Consider the following 18,688-nt stretch of genomic DNA (forward strand, 5'->3'; position numbering starts at 1 on the left):
CACACACACACACACGCACACACACAAAGACAAAAACACACTCAAACAAACACACATATACCAAGACCGATCACTTCTTTTGTTTAAAGAGACATTTGCATAGAGTTATAAATGTATAATATTTATAAAAAATATTTTGAGCAGCAACAGTGAATGCTGACAGGTATTTTTGTCTAGATGAAGCTTCCTAATGGCACAGATCCACAGATGAGTGAGCAGTTATCAGAGATCTAGCTCTATCTCACATACGCACGCACACATTTACACAAACACACACACACACACACCATATAAAATGGCAGCCCCAGTCTGTTATGAGGAGTTGTACAGCTCCTAAAAATTATAGCTACTTTTTGTTCATATTTACATATGTATACATCTTTTAAATATAGATAGAAATATGTAAGACAATAGTCCACTGGGTTACAGTAAGAATGAGCACCATGACGGCAACACTGGCGAGTTTATCGCTGCTTGGGGCCGAGTGGCGAGCCGGGCTGGGCTATGCTGGGCTGGACTGAGCCAGGCCGGGTCAGCTGCTTAGTAATACAGAGGAGTCCATCTTTGGCCGTTGTACTTCCGTTCTCCACAACTGGAAACATAAAAAGGAGATGGTTTTGTGAGTTCTTTATGATAAAACATACTTTTCTAAAAGGACAGCTGTACTATGGATCAACTGAAGCAGTTTAAAGCTCACCTCAGCTTGCCCGTCTGCCACTGTGGCTGTCAGCTGCCTCAAACTCCAAGTCTTGAAGCTCCATTGCCTCCACGTTGACCCCTCTGGACCCTGTGTGGGTGTCCAGGGGCACATGCGGGTCCTGGAAGGCAGGCCCCGGCCCCTCCGCCCCTGATGAGCAGTAACTGTCTGTCGCAGTGTATCCTGGGTAAGAGGGAGCTGGGGGGCCCTGGTTGGACAAGGGGGCCGGGTGGACAGCGACAGTGACGGAGGCAGACGCCGTCACCGTGGTGATGGGTTGGCAATACGGGGTGGGGTTGGGGTGGTGGTGGTGCGGGAGGTGGTGATTAGGCTGTGGGTTGTGGGACGAGCGGGCTCTGTGGCCTGCTGAGTGTTCTCTATGGCCATGTGAGCCATAATGGCCCCCAGCCTCAGTAGCAGTTTCAAAAGCGTCCATGCGCGGGCGGGCTGGGGGCGGGGCCTGCCAGTGAATCTGGCTCTTGGGGTCCCTGCTTCTGTTACGGTGAGTAGTCCCGGGCTGGGGCCCAGAATCACAACCCTGAGAGGACTGTAGAGCGAGACAAAAATATGTTTATTTCTATAATGTGACAAACGAGAACATCTGCAAATAGATAAGCATACATGCAACACAATGAGAGGGCATTCTCTTACCGAAGACATAGTATAGGCAGGAGGGTCAGGCTGTCTGGCTGAGCGCCTATGCCCTGACCCTGCTCTCCTTTCCTCCTCTGTCCTGGCCGCTCTGCCCCTGCTGCTCTGGAGGTGGTACTGCTGCTCCTCTGCTCGAGTCTGTCCTCTGTGTGAGGGCAGGTTGTAGTTCTGCATCTCCTGGCTGATACCAGATGCTGTGGTGTTAGAGCTGTACTCCGAGTCTGACGAGTCTGAGGCTGCACCAGAGGTGTTGGTTGCCGCTGTGGTGTGGTGAGGACGGACAGAGAAGTGGACCACATGAGGAGGGGCCTCTGGGGATGGAGTGGGTAACTGGTTACGACCATCGACGGGAGTCACCTGGGAGATAAAAGGGAGGAGGTGAAGATGAAGCAGTAAGCATTTCACACTTATGAATGAAAAAATAAATGCCACTTTTTCTAGTAAACTTTGATTCAATTTCCTTGAAGTTGTATTTTTGGGATCTTACCTCTGGGTAGGGCCCAAAGTATGACAGTAATACTGGAAGAAGGACCAGTCCGTTCAGTACTCCAAGAACTGTTAGGATGGCCAACACTGCAAAGAAATACCTGCAACACACCAAAGGCACACACTAAAGTAGCTGAACATAGGTAATACATTTTAAACAAAATGTTTTCCTCTTGCTTCCTAAAAAACATTTACTAAAAAGACGAGATATATACTTCTTGAATGGGGAAATTTCATGACAGAAACAAAAAAGAAAAAAATTGAGTTTCACAGGCCAACACATACAGAGAAGAAGAGAAACAGAGCAGGCTTGGAAGAAAGAAAATACCTGTGCAAACCACAGAGGTATAGACGTGGGGAGACATGTGCAAGATCAACCATCACACACGCCCGAAATAATACTTCCACAAAGACACCCGGCCACTCCCCAAACACACACCCCACACACACACACACACACACACACACACACACACACACACACACACACACACACACACACACACACACACACACACACACACACACACATATATAGATATATATATAAACCCCTCCACGGGCATGCACTCTGGTTTTGAGGAGCAAAACAGAAATCTACCTTGTGCGTTTCTAAGTCCTGCCAAAGAGGGTTAGTCTTTAAGAAGCCGCGGAGAGAGAAGAAAAGGGGAAGCATAATTAGCCAGAGCTGGTTAATTCAAAGGCACGGGAAGAAAAGAAAAAGGGGTGGTGGTGGGGGGTTATTGGGGGCGAGGGTACTCTCTCTTGGGTGTGTAGTGTATAAGCAAACATGGAGAAAACAAAGCAGCGAGGAATGTGAACGGAGGGGGAAGGGAGGGTAAAAGGGGGGAGGAGAGGCGGGTGAGGGGGACGTTGGGGGGGGGGGGGGGGCAGAGAGGACAGGGGCCTCTCTCTCCTCTTCGGCTAAGAAATGAGAGAGGGAGAAGCAAACAAATGAAGTGAAGGGTATAGAATTTAAACAATTTAGTCTAGGAAGAAGAGAAGGGGACCCTCAGAGCACCACCCCTCCCTGGTCTCTTTCTCTCCCACTCTTTTATTTCTTCCTCTCTCCTCTCCGCCTCGCCTCTCTCTCCCTTCTTTCCAGCTAAGCCCCTGTGAAATTCCCGGCCACTCCACAATCCCCTCCGTCTAATTAAATCTCCAATGTATCAGGTAAGACCCCCCCAATCTCCACTCTGAATTTTTCTCTCACTCTATCTCGACTATGCTGTTTGTGTGTGTGTGTGTGTGTGTGTGTGTGTGTGTGTGTGTTTGGGTTTAAGTGGGCTAACTGAGGTGTGGATGCGCTGGTATGCGATGCAGCTGGGGCTCAAACTAAACTCACATTCATAACTAATCTGTGTGGGCGTTTATATCAATGTGTGCATGTGTGTGTGTACGTGCATTGCAGGAAGGCAGGCATTGCACAGCGGAGCCACAAGTGAGGAGCGCTGGTACTTGTCTACCCAGCATGGGTGGGCTCACCTTCACAATACAGTGACACGGAGTCCGACTGTGAAACAGGATGGGAACTTAATAAAGATGTAAAATGTCTTCATGATCATTTGGGAGTGCTGGTATGGACACACACTTTAGCTGCTCCACAATAAATTAGGCCTTGTGAAACATGACAAATTGGGTTTATAGAAAAAGCATGCTCCTAAATGCATCATTATATAAAATTGATAAGATCTAGCCTGCTTTGTGTTATGTGAACGTTGATGTACTGTATGTTGCCACCCATTGTTAAGTGCAGACGCATCCCACAGCAACTGAATCTCTCTCTAAGTTTCTCACTTCAGTTTACGCTCAGTCATAAAATCAGAGCAGAGCCGGATCCAGCCTGCAGACGGAAGTAACCTGAAGAAACACTTCCCATGTGGAGCCCACAACGATGAGACCCGCTAGAGTCATTTTTATTCAGAGAGACTCAGACAAGAAAAAAATGCATTCTCTAGATCAGGTCTTTGAATGCACAATAATCAACCACATTTTCTTTAAATGGTTACCCGTTAAGGACGGTCAGATTTCACCACTCGGGTGTATTTCCTGCACCCTCTTTGACAAACCCCCACCTTAATAAGTCACTCCAATGGCAGTGAATTTGTGCCCAAAGTTCATGTTCAACAACGTTTCGTAGTGGTTGAGCACTGAAAGCAAAAACCTATTGTTTGACCTTTGACTTGGTCTCTGGCAAAGCTCTTCCCACACTATACAGTATTGAAAGCCCACCCAACCATCTGTCATCTACTTTATTAGATTATCAGAACTGTTTCTGTAAGTGGAACTGAAATAACTGTGTCATCACCACGGTTAGCATGTCCGCACACACCAGGAGGGGTAAGCGCCACGCCACCTTTGGATACACATGTACGCACAGACATCTCCACATGCACGCGTGCGGCCCACATACCAGGCCGAGTGCCCTGCCGGGCTGTTTGGAGTGAAAACATTCACATGGCTGACGGGGAAAGCCAGGGAAACATTTCTTTCGGCGCAAGCAGAAAAATACGAGCCGGGCCTGTTGTTATTGAACCGTCTTGGGGCGCTGCTTTGTTTGCTCAGACAACAGCAGAACCTTTAAATGGAGCCCCGGGACCGAGCCAGAAACCAGAGCACACCACTGGAGGTGAGGAGAGAAGGTCTATACGCCCTCCCTGTGTTTGTGCGTCTGTTTGTGTGTGTTTCTTGGATTGTGTAACTGTGTGTGCTTTCACTGGCAGGCAGGCCCTCATTGACCCTCATGATTACAAGGTCAGAGAGCAGGTTGGTATGTGTGTGTGTAGGAGGGGGACTATGTGTGATTGTGTGGGTGTGCCAGTGCTCCCTTCTCTTAAAGGAGCATGTCAACCAAATTATACAGCTACCTCAGCTACTTTAACTCGTTCAGTGAGATCACTGGAAACTTCTCATAATACTCAAGGCTCGAGAATGTACAGAATCATTAATTTTCCTCCCATGTAGGGCGTCTGGTCACTACCTTTCTGCCTGATGCTTACAAGAGCACGCGCACACAAAAGGAGCCACCGAAGCAGAGTCCCCACAGTGTGTCGGTTTTAATTTCCACTTCTCCTGTCTTTCCACGACTGCCCTCTTGCCCCTCACCCCGTAACTCCTTCCCATGCTTATAAATGTCTAGCGAGGGCCGTTAAACTAGCTGAAGGAGATTACAAAAGCCAGAAGACTTTCCTGCTCCCTCTCTCTCTCTCTCTTTTACTTCCTTTCCTTCTGCTTCTCCATCGACTCCCTCATAGCCCCCCTCCTCTTCCTTCTCTTGACCTTCAACTCTCCATCCTTCCCCTGGTTTCCCTTAAAATGTCAGGCATGAGAAACACTAAGGGGGAGAAGAGAAGCATGAAAGAAAAAGTACAAGGGGAGAGGAGGGTGGAGAAAGATAAAGGCCTTGTTTATGTCGTTCTTTAGAGAGCAAGTCCCAAGAAATCGACAAAAAAAGCAGGTATGTCACCGGTAGCTGTAAAAGGGATGAGGTTTACAGAAAGGGAATATGAGAGGGAGATGCGGGTGGAAGACGAGAAAGAGACCAAGAGAGGGAACGGTGGAAGAAAGCGAGGAGCCTTCATGCATGATTGGTGGCTCAGGTAGATTCCTCTGTGACATACAGGTTGAGGCCTGATCTCCACGGTCTACTGACGCCACACAGACACCATACGATAACCTTTGTATGTGCTCATACATTCGGCTAAATTAATGTAGCATTTTCTCATAAGGTTTGCCATTTGTACTCACCTGACAATAAAGTCGAACTCAGAGCCAGCAAGCATTAGGACACCTAATAAGGTGGAGAACGCTCCATCGAGCACCGGAGCAAACATGTGCTCCAATGCCAGCACCGCCCGCCTGTGACGATCCCCTATGGCTGTCAGGAATGCCTACAGCACACACACACAAACAGAATTCATGTCACGCTGTCAAGAGGATCAAAACCAATCAGGAAGAAAACATTTTTTTTGTTATTATTGACAAAGTGAGGACTTAAATCGTTGAAATCCAATGTTTTTCTTTGTGTCATTTATGCCTACCAGAGCCACATGGACGGTGAACTCCACTCCAATGCCCACAGAGGCAATGAGAATGACCACAGGGACAGCACTCAGCTTGATTCCCATCAGCCCCATGAAGCCAAACAGCTCCACAGTCATGAGAGAAAGCACCAACACCTGAAGGGGAAAGGATGAGCTTCTGTTAGATGGTTGATCAATCTATATATGAAGAGTGATTTTATACGTTCAATCAAACACAGGACAGGACAGGACAGAAATAGGTTAAAAGCCAGGACGAGTGGGGCCAAATGAAAGAAAAAAAAATGCTTTTGTATTTAATCGCCTCCTTGTTTGTAGCATTTCTTAAGGAAAAAGACAAAAATACCAATATTTCTTACAATAAATAAATTCCGTTTAAACCAATCTTTGAAAGTATTTTATGTTCCCAAACTTCTTTGTCTTCTTTTGGAGGAAATTTGTATGCTTTCTATACGTTTTTCATGTCACAAATGTATTTTTCTCTCCTCTGTGAGTCCAAACAATAATAATACCTTGTATCCAAAGGGGTAAGAACATGGCAATCAATTCATTACCAAAATGCACATTTCCCAGGTGGCAGACCTGACAAGCGCATCAAATCACCATGAATGGAAACAAATTTCTACTTTATTTTTCTAGAATAAACAAACTACTTTTTCACTAGACGTGCTGTGTTGATTTACAGTTGACCTGGACTTTGCATGTATGCATGACGGATAGGGGGCAATAATACACGAGGATGTCATGTGTGAGTATCTCTAACTTATAGAGGTGTTAGGTAACTATACATGTGTGCAAAATATGTTTGTTGTTGAGTGTGTGTGGAGGATTCAGTGCAAAGCGGGACAGAAGCTGGGAGTGAATGCCATTATCAGCTGACAGGCGTCAGGTTACATGGGGCCCAAATCCTTTGAAGAAGGCTGATGTGGGAGCTGTGTGTATGTGTTTGAGTACATATACAGTGAACGAGCACAGAGTATGTGTGTCCAGCAGGATGTATGTGTATGTGTCTGGCTCTGTTGACACAGACTGATCTTCCATCTTCAGTGATGTGATAACAAGTGGGGAGATATATTGAGAAAACTATTTGGACTATTTTATTATTTAAAATTTTAGTAGACACATTTCTTCTAAATATCACATGGCAGACTTAGGCACTATTTTAAGTCTCTACCTGTGATTTTGTCACAGTTTTTCCACAGATAAAATGAGAATCAAGAACAAAAACAAGATCACAAGTGATAACTCTAAATGTGGTTGAGACCTGTTCAAGTGTGAACAGCCACCAGTATCAAGTGGATAAGAAACATCTGTATATATCAAAACACAAGACCCAATGTTTAAAACAGGCCTGTCTCTGTGCTTGAGATGGATTTCTGGGCAAATAGCTGAGAGGGCTTGAAGTTGTAGGGCTGGCGGTGGTCTGGTCTTGGACAGAGCAAATGGTTAAACTTGATGCCTCTCCATAACTTGTCTTTTGATCTCGCTAGTAAAGCCAGAAGGATGAACATGAGGTCCCCTCCTCCCCTGTTTAAGGGCTCGGGTGGCCTGGCCAATGCCCGTAATAAAATCCAACCCACCAGAGAGAATAACCAGAGCGCTCAGTGTACGTGTGTCTATGTGAATGATGTACCTGCATGTTTACACGATCGTACTATATGTGCGCAAGTATATACATGTCTGCGTGTGTGTTTAGTGTGTGTCTGTGCGCCTGCGTATGTGAATGCGTGTTTGCGTGTAACCTTGGAAACTCCTTTAGTGAGAGGAGGGGGAGCGTAGGAGTGCGGAGGATGGAAATAAAATCTTAGTTTTTATAGGTTTAGAGTGGGAGCAAGTTGTCTGAGCTTTGTGTCCTCTCCCCATCTATTTCAGCTTCGGTGTCTGGGAGTGTTGGACTAGACTAAATAGACGGGCCCTAACAAAACAGCACAAGATAAACACTGGTGACTGAGGCTACAAAAACACACAGCAGCCCCTTCCTTGTTTTGACTCTGTCCACTATTAGATGCCTTCTGGACAACAAATTAAAAGAAACAGGAAATAAAGGATGTGGTAGAGGAAAGGCGAGGTCATACGCTCATCAAACTGGGTCACAAAGAGTGTGCAGGTACAGATATTTCTCGATTATTATTAAGTATGTCTGTCTTTGTTTTCTCCAGCACTCACTATGATGCCGGCGGTCCACGGGTTGAGCAGGAAGAGGGCACAGACCAGGAAGGTGCAGGCGAGCACGACACTGATGGACAGCAGGAGCCAGTGGCGCAGACTAACATACTGTTCCCAGAACAGGAAAGGGTAGCCGTTGGGGTAGGAGGGTAGGCCCTGTCGGCTGTAGTTGCCACAGATGGCCCGCACACTCTCGATGGCCTCCACAAACTGCGGCGTCTCCCGGAGCCCGTTGAGGTAGAAGGGGAACTGTGCGTATTCGATGGGCTCAGCAGCCGGGACTGGATGAAGAGAGACAATGAGAGGAAGGTCAATTAGTTAGAATAAAAAAAGGAGGAGAACTTGGTCTTTATTTAGCTGTAAGCATCACATCATTTTATTAGACCCCATGTAGCTATTGATGATGGTTTTGCACTTTGGGGCCTTGAAACAGAATCCACACAGCATTGCATGAGGATGACATTTTAATTCAGAGAAATTGATTATTTCAAGATGAGATCTGTAGATGATGTTTTTTCTTTTATGATTAACCAGCATTAGGTTCTGATCATTTAGTACATCAGCAGAAATAATTTTACACTCTTCAGCCAAACCACCAATATCAAGGCTTTCTCTCTCTAATCCAACGTTGTTCCAAGAACAGCTACATCTGTGGGCGAGTGTTTGTGTGAGTGTGTGTGTGTGTGTGTGTGTGTGTGTGTGTGTGTATTGTGTGTGTGTGGTGTCGGGTGGGCGGAGCAGTGTGAAACAGAGCTCCATTGACTCAAACCCAGCCAGTCTGTGGCCCAGCCTGGCTAATGAGGACCTATCAGTTCCAGACACAGCAGAGTGTCAGAGCTAACTGTGATTCACGGTAATTACAATGTCAGAATCACCGCCATTACCACACCCCAAACTTAGCAACGCCGCATAAAGCATAATGTGGATGCATAAACACGCATACCTGCCTGTCACTCTGCTATGAAGTCATATTTGGTGCTGTCAAAACACTGTGTTCATTCAGACTTTTGCATGCAGTGTAATGAACAACACATTGCTGCATTTGGCAGACTCCACATCTACCTTTATTCTTATGAAAATCCATGTTTTGAGACTTTCTGGCGTTGGTGTGTGTGTGTATATTCCGAAGTGCCTGCAGGTCGTCAGACAGGAGCACTTGCTAACATGGTTTGGCCCGTTATAATCTCAACTATAAATTTCCATCAGGACACCAGTTGGCTTTTGGCCAACAACAGATCTGCTCCGGGGGGCTCCTGCACAGCCAAGCACTTCACGCGGCTTATCCAATCATATTCCCCCCCACGTAAAGGACTTCCTGCTTGTTATCCAATTGTGCTTCCAACCAAAACCAAGTCTCCCCTTGTTATCCAATCATTTTCCTCCCCTGTGGTGCACTTCCTGACTTGCACCAAATCACAGCCTAGAATCAAACAACAACATGACTGTACTTTTTTTAATGTGAGTTACAGTCTGTGTGTGTGGCAGGGAAATGAGAACAGGGTGTGTGTAATGTTTGGGGTCACTGAGTTTTAATATTGTGTGTGTGTGTGTGTGTGTGTGTGTGTGTGTGTGTGTGTGTGTGTGTGTGTGTGTGTGTGTGTGTGTGTGTGTGTGTGTGTGTGTGTAATGCTAGGGCCCCATGGTAGCCAGGATTATTGCATTCACCACAGGCACCATTAGAAGAACCACAGTAAGCCGTGTCTTGGTCCTTGGCCTTGCAACCTGAGCTCACACATGCACAAACGCACACACACCGCGGTGGTACTGTAAAGTCTACTACCTCACTTAAAGCTAAGAGGCAGACAAGGAGCAATAACTCAAACCACAAGAGATAAACACTGCTCACATGTGGCAGCCGCCTTATGGAACCTAAAAAAAGATGAGGTCGAGACCAATGAGCCCCACAAAAGGTTGGCTTGAAATTTCCGTAAATGCAATTTGTTCAACTGCACGGTGCAGCAGGTATGAACTTTATCATTTCAAATTAGCTTAATTTTATTTGGAGCAAATGCTATAATTGAATTTCCTTCCTCTGGTCAAAGCAAAACTTCATTCCATTACACTATAAGGCTTCCTGGTTTTAAATCTAGCATATTTTGCGGACATGCTGACTTACTGCTGAGGCGTGTCTCGGGCATGGAGTCGGTACGGTCGTGGAGCCACTCTGGAGGGTGCGGGCGGATGTTGGCCTGCGAGGCAGCGTATGCCACAGGATCATTGCTGACCCAGGCGGTCAGGTAGATATAGAAAGCCCCGGGGTTGATGATCCCATCTGCATCCACAAGCCTCTGACGAGTCAGCTGCAAAACCAAGAAAAGGAGATGAATTAATGTAATATAATTACTGATGGCGAATTTGTAGAATTTAAAAAGTTTTGTCATGTTGTGTTCTCTAAAAACATTCAAACACATACTTGCATGCATCTAAATTAAAAAAACTCCTTCACATTTACAATGGACTGAGCCACCTATTAAAAATTGAAAATGGAATAATTAGCAAATAGGAAAAGTGCATTTATGGTGAAAATAAATGAGGTGGAGCCTGCATATCGCGGCAGTAATGTATACATTGGACACAAAAAGCTATTGTGGAAATAGGACATGTCTAACCAAAACATTTTACAGGTGAGCTGACCACAGAAATGCTTACTTATACACATGCATGGGTGCAAGAGAACGGACCAGCTTTCAAAATAAGAGTCAAATATTAGTCCCTCTCTCTTTCCAACCAAAGAAAAATCAACAAGTCAAACACTGGTCGCCTTTCTGAAAATTCCCGTACTTCTCATCACGGCTTCCCAGAATTATCATGCCACATTAAAACATGGAAAATGTTGAATCAGCTTCTCTCTTTACATACAGTAGGTATTGGCTGGCCAACCTCAGGCCCGATGTCCTGACCACTCTGAATACATTTCTGATGGAAGCCTTGCAGCAATTTTCTGTCAGGAAGCAGCTGCGGCAGATGAATGTTCTACCAAGTAATAATTCTAATAGTGTGGAAATGTAACAGTACATTGATATTTGTTGTATTAGACAAGCTCTAATTCGGCTTTCTGGTTCCTGTACTGTTGCTCAGAGCGTTTCATGAGCCCCGGCTGCTGGCCAAACAGCTGACTTCTCATTTAAGTCGAGGTGGGTACTTTATATAAATACATCTGATTTTAAAACAATACTTTTGTTTAACATGTTGCGATTCGCTATGCATGTATATTTAAAATAGAAATGTATAGACTCCATACGCCTGTGGAAAGCCCTGGTTGCTTAAAGGCTTTATTATGCTGGGTAAAAAAAAAGTAGCAACATGATTAGTGTTTTTCGGCATCTCTATGGATGCACTTTGGTGATCCCCTGACTCTTCTTCTCATGCCACATGTACATTGTAGTTAATGTTACTCTCAGGCTTAGAAACCAGAGCTGGGTGATAAAACATGTGTTAAAAAGTCTCTGTAAGCCTGTAGCTCACCTCCTGACATCCAGCCACTATGAATCAGACCAAACCCACACAGAGTGTTTCTGGCTGGTTCATGATTGTTCCCAAGCCGTTTCAGTCGACGTCACTTGCTGAGACGGCTGCGGTCAGAAGGTAGACAAGAATGGCTGTCTCGCTCAGAGCCATTACTTTCTCCTTCCCATGTGGAACGAGAGGAGAGTAGCATAGCATTGCTACCTCCTGAGAGGTAAAACCATTACTGCACACTGCTCTGCCACTCTCCCTTCTAGGAACCATAAATCCCTCCTTCACTGAGGCAGGGAGAGATCTGGGGTGAAGCTGGACTCATGGGGTTAGTTGGATGAAGGAAGGAGGAGTTTTTCTTTGGGTGGATGGGAGGGTGAGGAGAGAAAAATTGCTTGAGTTAGCGTAACAATAAAAAAATTGGCTGGAGTCCCTGAGCGCGTCTGTGTGCAGTTAACCTGGTTGTTAACACTAAAGGAAATGCCACCCAGCAAATGGAGTAGAGCTATAAAAATAACACAACATCTGTACAAATGTTGCTCACACTTGCTTCCCTTGACCCCATAGGTACCCAGAATGCCTAGCACCAACGACCGACCCTGCCCTGACAAGAAAAGTGCTCTTGATAGAGTTAGCGCGGCCATCCTGAGAACTTTCAAACTTTCCACCTCCTCCTTCTGTCCATACCGCCATCCTTCTGTATTCCCTCTCAAAGCTTTATCTTTCTATTTCTTTACATTCAAACAACACACAAGCACATATACATACAGACAGCAAGATACAGTATGACTCCCAGGCGAGGCCATAAGGAATGAATGGTCACCCAGAACAGAGGGAAATGTTAGCAGCAGCAGATCAAAGCCAGAACACCTTCTGCACAGATCCATGGAGTGGCATATCAAAATAAAACATCTAGCTTTGCAATTTGCCAGGGTTGGAAAAGATCTGGTCCTCATTTTGAGACACACACACACAAAAAAAAAACAGCTACTGCTTTAAGTGCACGCCCAACAGACAAAAGCAGAACACACACTCAAAACATAGAAATGCACACAGAGCTGCCTCAAAGAAACCACGTGTTTTAGCTCCCCTCGCTGAAAGAGGACACAGCAGTGGAGCGCTGAGGGAGGGAAAAAGGAGGGAGGAAGGGACGGAGAGAGAGAGAGAGTGGTAGTGCAAGCAGTTAGTGTAGGAGAGAGAGAGGGGGCAAGAAGGAGAGCTGGATTCCAGAGGATCTGGATTGAATTTAACAGCGGGATACACAACAACTGTATGTCTTCAAGCTGTCACAGGAAGCCCAGGCAGCTCTGCTGGCGGCCCCCACGCCTCACGGCAAATACACTTCCCTCACAGGCACAGGAAGTGATGTCACAGGGCCGCACACCAGGATTTGCCTCTGCTTCCTGCAGGTTAGTGGAAGGGGTGAGAAGAGTAGCATGCTGCTGCAATGGAGCTCAGTGGGTAAGAAAAAATAAAGCCAAAAACAAACAGCTAAGACGGTAGACATGCAAGTCTTGAACACAGAGTCACACACAGATCATAAATATGAATAAAAGGACAAGACACAGCGGGGCTATACATCAAAGTTAATTATCTTTGAGTAAATTGATGATCTCAATGTTGAAAAGGTTGTTTTGTGTTTGGAGTTTTCATAAATCCGGGCCAAGAATTTTGTTTTTATATTTCCCCAGTTCCTTATCTTCTGTTGTGCGCTGTTTCCTGCCAAGGAATGTGGCCATGCATCCATGTATGTTGTTTTTTGGAGGTGGCACTAAACTTAAAACCGTGCACAGTGCCCAGTTGAAACTGCCTCTGGACCTCCTTCTAAGAATTTAGCTGTTCCCTAGATTGACTTGTGCCAATGTTGGATGTCAAACAGCCCTCCGGTTCCACGTTGGAGACGGGGCTCACTTCAACAGCTGAACTGGAGTTTGTCAGAAGATTAATATAACTGGGTGTATTGTAGTGGTATGGGTGCTTTTCTACTCAGAAAGTAATTTAATGCACTGAAAACACTGGACAGCGAAAATGTTGATTTCCTAGTTGATTTCCAGGCAAATTATTTATAGCCCCACTGGGGTCTGCATGAGTTTCTATGTCGTGCAGCGATTTCTTTCAGCCTTCCAACTTCTCACACTATGAACTGTGTCTGGAATCACTAACAAACTCAAAAGGCTTGATGCTAAGAGAAGACATCTCGCTGTCAAGGCGCTGCGCACGCACGCACACGCACACACACACACACACACACACACACACACACACACACACACACACACACACACACACACACACACACACACACACAGAACTACCAAGTGTGACAAATGGTTTAAATGAAGAGTTAATAGGTTTTTCAGAGGCAGGCTGCAGCCCCAGTGAGAGCTTCAAATTCCTGGGCTCGGTAAAGTCATCACAGCGAGAAGATGAAGACAGACACAGGGAAAAAGAGAAAAAGACTGGATGGAGAGAGGCAGTTTTTTTAAGCCAGGTGTGGCTCCTCCAGCCCCAATCCCATTTGACAAAACACACAAATATACATGCACACACAAAATGAGAAAGCAGTTTTAACACCGGTGTCTGTATCCTCAGATCGCAGTCCTTGTAAAGCAGTCTGTGTGCACTTCCTCATATCTTAAATTTGAATCACTTTTAATGGTGGGAATAACTGACACAGGCTTAAATCCTAAACATACCAGGTGGAGGTTGATCGGCTTCTCCCTTCGTCCTGTCTGCACCAACAGCTTGTATGCCAGAACGCCGTCATCGGAGCCATTCCTGTAGCTGTTGTAGGTGATGCGGCCGGCCTCCCAGTCCTTGTCAAACGCCTGCTGGAGACCTGCAGGAAAACCACAACAAAACAGATTGGTTAGATGTGGATGTTTGGAAAGGTTACATGCCCTGTTATCTTCATTCTTCCTCTGCAACACACTCATAAAGCTGAGTTCAAAAAGGAAAACAACACACAACAACCCAGCGGAGTACAAGACAATATAACACAACACTGCAACCAAACCCTAACCCTATAATAAGCCTGATTGATTTAATATGATAACTTGGTTCCATTCCCTTAACCACTAAACAAGACTTCAAAAGCTCTTAAAAATGCTGCTTTTGATTCAAAGTCATCATTAGAGAATATATCAGTAACATGTGTCTCCTTTTCTATACTACTCTCTAATCCATATGTGTATCGCTCTCCTCCTCTCGGCTCTCCCCCAAGTCTCATGCTGTGGTCCGTCTGTGGGAGATGTTGTTTTGGGTCTCGTTTCGTGGCCTGTCTGGCTCCAATTTGTCCCACCATTGCAGAGAGCAATATCAGACACAGTTCTCTCTCTTTGTCTCTCACCCACACACTCTCTGTGTGGTTCCCAGCCGGCTCACACACACACACACAGACTCACACAATGTGGTTTATCGTTACGGGCAAGTCAGCACTTCCTCGCTGAAAATGAAGCCATTGGGGTTGACATGTGGAAGATAATATTCTTGTCCAGTGGCACTTTACAATTCTTAGGAGCTGTCAGTGCCGGAGATACAACCAGCAAGCCATCCAAAAAGTGAATCCTGCCATCCTACTGAATTAATTCAAGATTCCAGTGCGGTGTGGTGCTTGTTTTATGCCAAATATTTCGGATTTTTAAAGAATAGATTATATGGAAAATGACAAAAGCTATTAGGAGCAGAGCTAATATAAGTTGGATGAGTGTGTTTGAGTGTCAGTTTGCGCTGCTGACATAATCTGCAACCTTCTTTACTACCAAAGGTTCTCACATTCTGTATGTTGCCTGAGGCCAAGTATAAAAATGTGGCCCCCCACTTCGTCTTCCTCCATCACCCCCACTTATGGACGAAACAAGTGATTTTAATCAGGCTACTGTCAGTGTCCGTTTTGAAATCCCTCCTACTTCTGAACTCCTGCCCAACATCTTGTTTCCTGCAGATTCATGTCAAAACACAGAAGAAAACTATGATCTCAAGACTGTTTCATGAGAAAGTAAATTAATCCCATGCCTGAACTAACTTGAATAGGGATTTCAAACGAGGCATTAATAACAAAATCATCTGTTACATAGGTATTAGGGTAAAATATAACGACTCTGAATCGTACTGCTACATGACCCAAATAGAGTTGCTTCCTAGGTGTGACCCAATTTACTTTTGGTCTGGTTGAGATAAGGTAATTATCAAGCTTCATCTTACCTTGCAGCCATTCCCTGAAGTAGTGAAGCCACATACGGGGCAGTTGCCCGTTGTCCTCCTTCAGCACGTAGCGAATAGTGTGGAACCTCTGGTGGAGCTGGTGCAGCAGAGGCTGTTTCTGGGCATAGTCGGCCCGCTGCGTCACCACGTACATGTGGTAGAAGGAGAAGAACTTGAACTGGGCACCGATGAAGTCGTACTCGCTGGTCTCTCTGGGCACGATGTCCGTCAGCTCCAGGCCATCCCTCACCTGGGTGGTCCCATAGAGACTGACTCCCAGCAGGCAGAGGAACAGCACAATCACCACCACCTGGAAACAGAAGGGCGGAGAAGATCATCAATCAATTCACTGCACGGAAGCAATGGCAGGACAGATTCAGTTTACACTAATTACTGCTTAAACCATGTTGCATGTTCTGAATGAGTGAAGAGCGAAATTGTGGATACTGTGCATATTTTTAGGTGGATGTTATAAACATATTCCAAAAGCTCACAAAGGTTGCCAGAAAAAAGAAAGCTAACATTTAAAATAGCATGTAGCAAGGCACTTACTTTAAATTAACAGTCACATTGCTAAAATATTTCTGACATGGAAAGAAACACAAGCAGTCAGATGATTGTAGAGATTCTAAATAACTCCAAGGTTAGCCAAAGACAAACGGTAAAATGACTATCCAAAATGAATGTTGTAAACTTCCCGGTTCAACTTTGAACTGTGTGCACACAGTTTTGTTGCAGCAACAGAACTGTGTGCACACAGTTTTGTTGCAGCAAAGTTGGCATGATGGCCAAAAAAAAGAAAAAATCAACAGAATTTCCCTTTAAGTCATTCAGCAATACGGGGAGTATTGGAATAAGTAATCAGAGGAGTGCATGAAGCAATTTGGCAATATGGTGAAACATCTGACAGTGTGATGAAAGAACAAGATTTTCTAATAATGTCAAGTACAGGCCACCAGATGATTTCAGCTCCAGAAGGCTTTCATAAGACCGGCCACCCACTAGACTGAGGTCAGACTGTGTGTGTGTGTGCTTGTATGTGACTCAGATATGAACACAACCTCCAGCCCAGATTTCCTCCTACTATTCGCTCTGATGACTAATCCTTCCTTTCAAATTATCACCACGGCAAGTCAGCGCAAACACAGTTTCACCTCACACAGAAGCTCTCCCTCCTTTTCTACAAAAACAGAGATGCTGAACTCACCTTGGTGGTGGGCTGCAGAAGGAACGGAGCGTAGTGCCTCTCCGCAAAAGAGGACAGGGTCCAGCGGGAACAAGGGAGGCAGCGCAGGCCCAACGCTCCCTCTCCGTACTGGGACAGCAGGTCCCGTGTGGAGCTGTTGTTCTCTGGGCCCTGGCCAGTCGATGTGGCCGGATCACCCTGAGGAGCTGAGCTGGCACTTAAAGTCGGGGCAGCAGGAGGAGGAGCAGGGTGATGATGAGTGAAGGTGGCAGGACCTCGAGAACCCCCGTTACCTCGGCTCCCACTGCTGCTGTTGTTGTTGTTGAGATTGCCGTGATCACTGCTGCTACTCCTGCTGCCGCCGGCGTTGCTGCTGTAATAGTCGTTGCCGGGGTTGTTCCTAGTCGGAGCTGTGTTCATGGGCTGCACGGAGATCTGGGACCTGGGCTCAGCCGTTGTGTAGAAGACCTGAGTCCGGGGGTCGTACTCAGTCCTGAGCTGCACCGTGGACTGCATGGTGATTTGGGTCTGCTGGGCAAAGCCATGGCTGCTGTAGGAGGGAGGGGGGCTGCTGTAGCTCGGGGGAGGTGTGCGATATGAGGGAGGAGGGGTACAATAGGATGGAGGAGGGCTGTAGCGACTTCCGTCTGCTCCATCCAGGTACGCGTGGGGCTCGATCTGGATCACACGATTGGCACATGGGCTAAAGAGATGAAGACAGTGGAAAAATGTCAGACTATGGACTGCGGTCAAAGAAAATATATGTAGAGAAAAAAACAAGGGACATTTCATACATATATACATCATCTGATTTTATAAAATGGTTTCCAACATTGAAACTTTTCATAGTTATGGTACCCTATAAAAGTATGCGGAAATCTTTTTTTTAGGATTAACTGCTTTAAATCTGTTAAAAGTCTCTTATCTGCGCATATTAAAATGAAACTTCTTTTTCCCTCTGCCAACAGCATGAAATATAGAGCTGAGACCCAACAAGGGAATTTGATAGTGTGTGTGTGCAGATCCATATGAACGCCGTGCCAACAAGCGTGCCCAGACTGGCAGACTGGTTCAGTTTAATAAAGACTGTGACAGATAAACACAGTCAAACAACCAAGCAGCCAGACAGAAACAGACAACTTAAGCAGTAATTAGGCTGTGACTGAGGGGGATTAAGGTGAAGATAACTCATTGATAATGGTGTGTTATAGTTATTCATCGTCAGATCACAGATCAGAGGAAACCATAAAAGGAAGAACTAAGGAACAGCATTTCGCCATCATCAGACATGAAAGAACATCTGTGTGTATGTCTGCATGCGTGTGCACACACCTGTAGAAGCAGCAGAAAATGTCGAACCGCCTCTCTTCGCGTCGGTAGAGGTCCATGCTGAGGATGGCGGGGAAGATAAGCAGCACCATGGCGAAGTTGAACACCACTACCACTGCAGCCTGTGAGAGGCACAGGAAACAGCATGTTAGTTTGTGAACTTTGCTTTTATCCCCAAAAAATTATTAGGAATTTGTATAACTTTGAGAAGTGATGGTGATGTAGAAAGTTGTGTTGGGATGAAGTCTAAATCAACTGGGGCTTAAAAAAGGCGGTTACAAAAGATCAAAATCAAATGGAAATGAAAAATAAATGGAAGACATCTTTTTCTTGACAAGGTATTTCTCAATCAATATTCCCTCATCTCCATTCATGCACAAGTTCCAAGTTGCAAAATGATTGTTGATTGTGAAGATGTTGGATGGCCTTAAGGAATTATTGTATCCCAACACAAACACAGTGAAGCCTTAAATA

The 18,688-nt window shown here is 45.5% G+C and overlaps 1 protein-coding gene across 1 annotated transcript in view; it reads right to left on the minus strand.

Annotated features, from left to right (window-relative positions):
- ptch1 (patched 1) overlaps positions 1 to 18,688 on the minus strand; it is a 47,434-nt gene continuing 28,746 nt past the window's right edge. Inside the window, 12 exon segments of the mRNA XM_054610899.1 lie at positions 1 to 592; positions 698 to 1,244; positions 1,349 to 1,705; positions 1,836 to 1,935; positions 5,582 to 5,724; positions 5,875 to 6,012; positions 8,041 to 8,321; positions 10,157 to 10,340; positions 14,193 to 14,335; positions 15,700 to 16,009; positions 16,907 to 17,588; positions 18,218 to 18,336. Coding sequence (XP_054466874.1) covers positions 699 to 1,244; positions 1,349 to 1,705; positions 1,836 to 1,935; positions 5,582 to 5,724; positions 5,875 to 6,012; positions 8,041 to 8,321; positions 10,157 to 10,340; positions 14,193 to 14,335; positions 15,700 to 16,009; positions 16,907 to 17,588; positions 18,218 to 18,336 — 3,003 coding nt within the window. The 3' untranslated portion in view covers positions 1 to 592; position 698.

This window comes from Anoplopoma fimbria, chromosome 13 (genome assembly GCF_027596085.1).
Source record: "Anoplopoma fimbria isolate UVic2021 breed Golden Eagle Sablefish chromosome 13, Afim_UVic_2022, whole genome shotgun sequence".
Classification (NCBI taxonomy): Eukaryota; Metazoa; Chordata; class Actinopteri; order Perciformes; family Anoplopomatidae; genus Anoplopoma; species Anoplopoma fimbria.